This window comes from Olea europaea, unplaced genomic scaffold, assembly GCF_002742605.1.
Source record: "Olea europaea var. sylvestris unplaced genomic scaffold, O_europaea_v1 scaffold3387, whole genome shotgun sequence".
Taxonomy (NCBI): Eukaryota; Viridiplantae; Streptophyta; class Magnoliopsida; order Lamiales; family Oleaceae; genus Olea; species Olea europaea.
The window spans coordinates 42,980-44,382 of NW_019252881.1; the positions used below are offsets into that span (position 1 = coordinate 42,980).

The window sequence follows — 1,403 nt, forward strand, 5'->3', positions numbered from 1 at the left end:
CCTCCTCTAGAAGTCCACATCACAATTCACACACACTCAGAGAAAGGATATCTATTTTATTGGGTGATTATGTTCAAGCTTGGTGAGAGTGATATTGGTCATGTTGTAGATAAATCTCATAGAGTCAAGTCATTTTATGTTCCTACTCTATTAAAGTGGCAAGAAGCCATGAAGGATAAGATACGATCTTTGGCTCACAACCAAGTAGGAGTTCGTGGAACCTCCTGGTTAAACCCATTAGCTGTAATCAGATACAACTCAGGACCTGGAAAGACTCTAATGGAAATGTCGAATGGTACAACGCAAGTTTAATGAATAAGAAGAAATATGATAATGAATAAGAGGGTGAAAGGGAGACTAACAAGAATAGATTAAGGACCCCCAAATGCCGAAGCATGTTCCACTTTTGAAAACAGAAGGTTCCTCGGCCATCAGCTCCAAAATCTCCCCACTTCGGGAAACAGAAGTTTCCATCAGCTCCAAATGAGAAACATTCACACGTACCAACTCGGGTTTTTCTTTAAGCAAGTAGAGAGCCAAATCTACAATTTAAGCAAGAACCAGTAATCAATTTCAAGATTATTTTTAGCAACATTTAGTTTGCGAAATTTTAAAAATGATCATCGCAACATATATCGGCATACATACCACAATATGAGAACAACAATCAACATAAAAGCCCACCTTTAACATGGAACCCAACACTCAATAGGTGAGCTTGGGTTTGACTCAAATTATAATTAAGGGTCCTAGTAAAGTATACCAAAGAGTTGGATTATTGACATAAACATATGAGATTTCAACCATTCACATAAGAATTCGGCGGCTGGTTGGCTGAAGAAGGAATTAAGATTCTTTTGTAAAGGAAAATAAAATATTGTATTACCAACTTACCATGCCAAAGAAATTGAAGTTGTTATAAATCAATGCAATCAACAGATCGGGCAGCAAAAAGAATTGGGAAGAGAGAGGCTGCGCAGAGCAGCGAGTGTATTAGCTCTGTCTAAAAAAAAATGTTGAGCAATAACTTTACATACCATAAAATTTTGCTTTTACTAGAGATAGCAAAACGCTGCCAGCAGTTGCATCTTCAAGTAGATTAGAATAATTATTCGTCAGGAATTTATCGAGCAAGTATGAAGTCATCCGTTTGTGACATCGATTTGCGGCAACTTGGATTGGCAACAAACCATCGTTGTTGAAAAAATTCAGCAATTCTCCATTTTTGTCCACGAGCAGCTTTGCTATTTTGACATTTCCAAGCTGTGCCACCGCATGAAGTGCTGTATTGCCTGAGTTGTCCGTCTGAGTGAGTAAGTCTGGCGGCGTCTTATTAACCATCTTCTCGATAAAGGAATACTCTCGTCCTACCTTGACGGCCAGGAGAAGTGCTGTGTCGTCAG

At 38.8% G+C, this 1,403-nt stretch overlaps 1 protein-coding gene across 1 annotated transcript; it reads right to left on the reverse strand.

Moving 5' to 3' along the window:
• Positions 1-6: 6 nt before the first annotated feature.
• LOC111386040 lies at positions 7-1,397 on the reverse strand. The gene is made up of 2 exons (XM_023010470.1): positions 1,038-1,397; positions 7-542 (listed from the first exon to the last, which is right to left on the reverse strand). Exons 1-2 carry the CDS (start codon positions 1,339-1,341, stop codon positions 358-360), a joined length of 489 nt encoding a protein of 162 aa, XP_022866238.1. The 5' UTR covers positions 1,342-1,397; the 3' UTR covers positions 7-357.
• Between the last annotated feature and the right edge of the window lie 6 nt (positions 1,398-1,403).

Coding starts and splice junctions, on each gene's coding strand:
- LOC111386040 (XM_023010470.1), bottom strand. CDS start 1,341: ATGGTTAATAAGACGCCGCCAGACTTACTCACTCAGACGGACAACTCA. Junction 543..1,037: donor AGTAAAAGCAAAATTTTATG/GTATGTAAAGTT, acceptor CTTAAATTGTAG/ATTTGGCTCTCTACTTGCTT.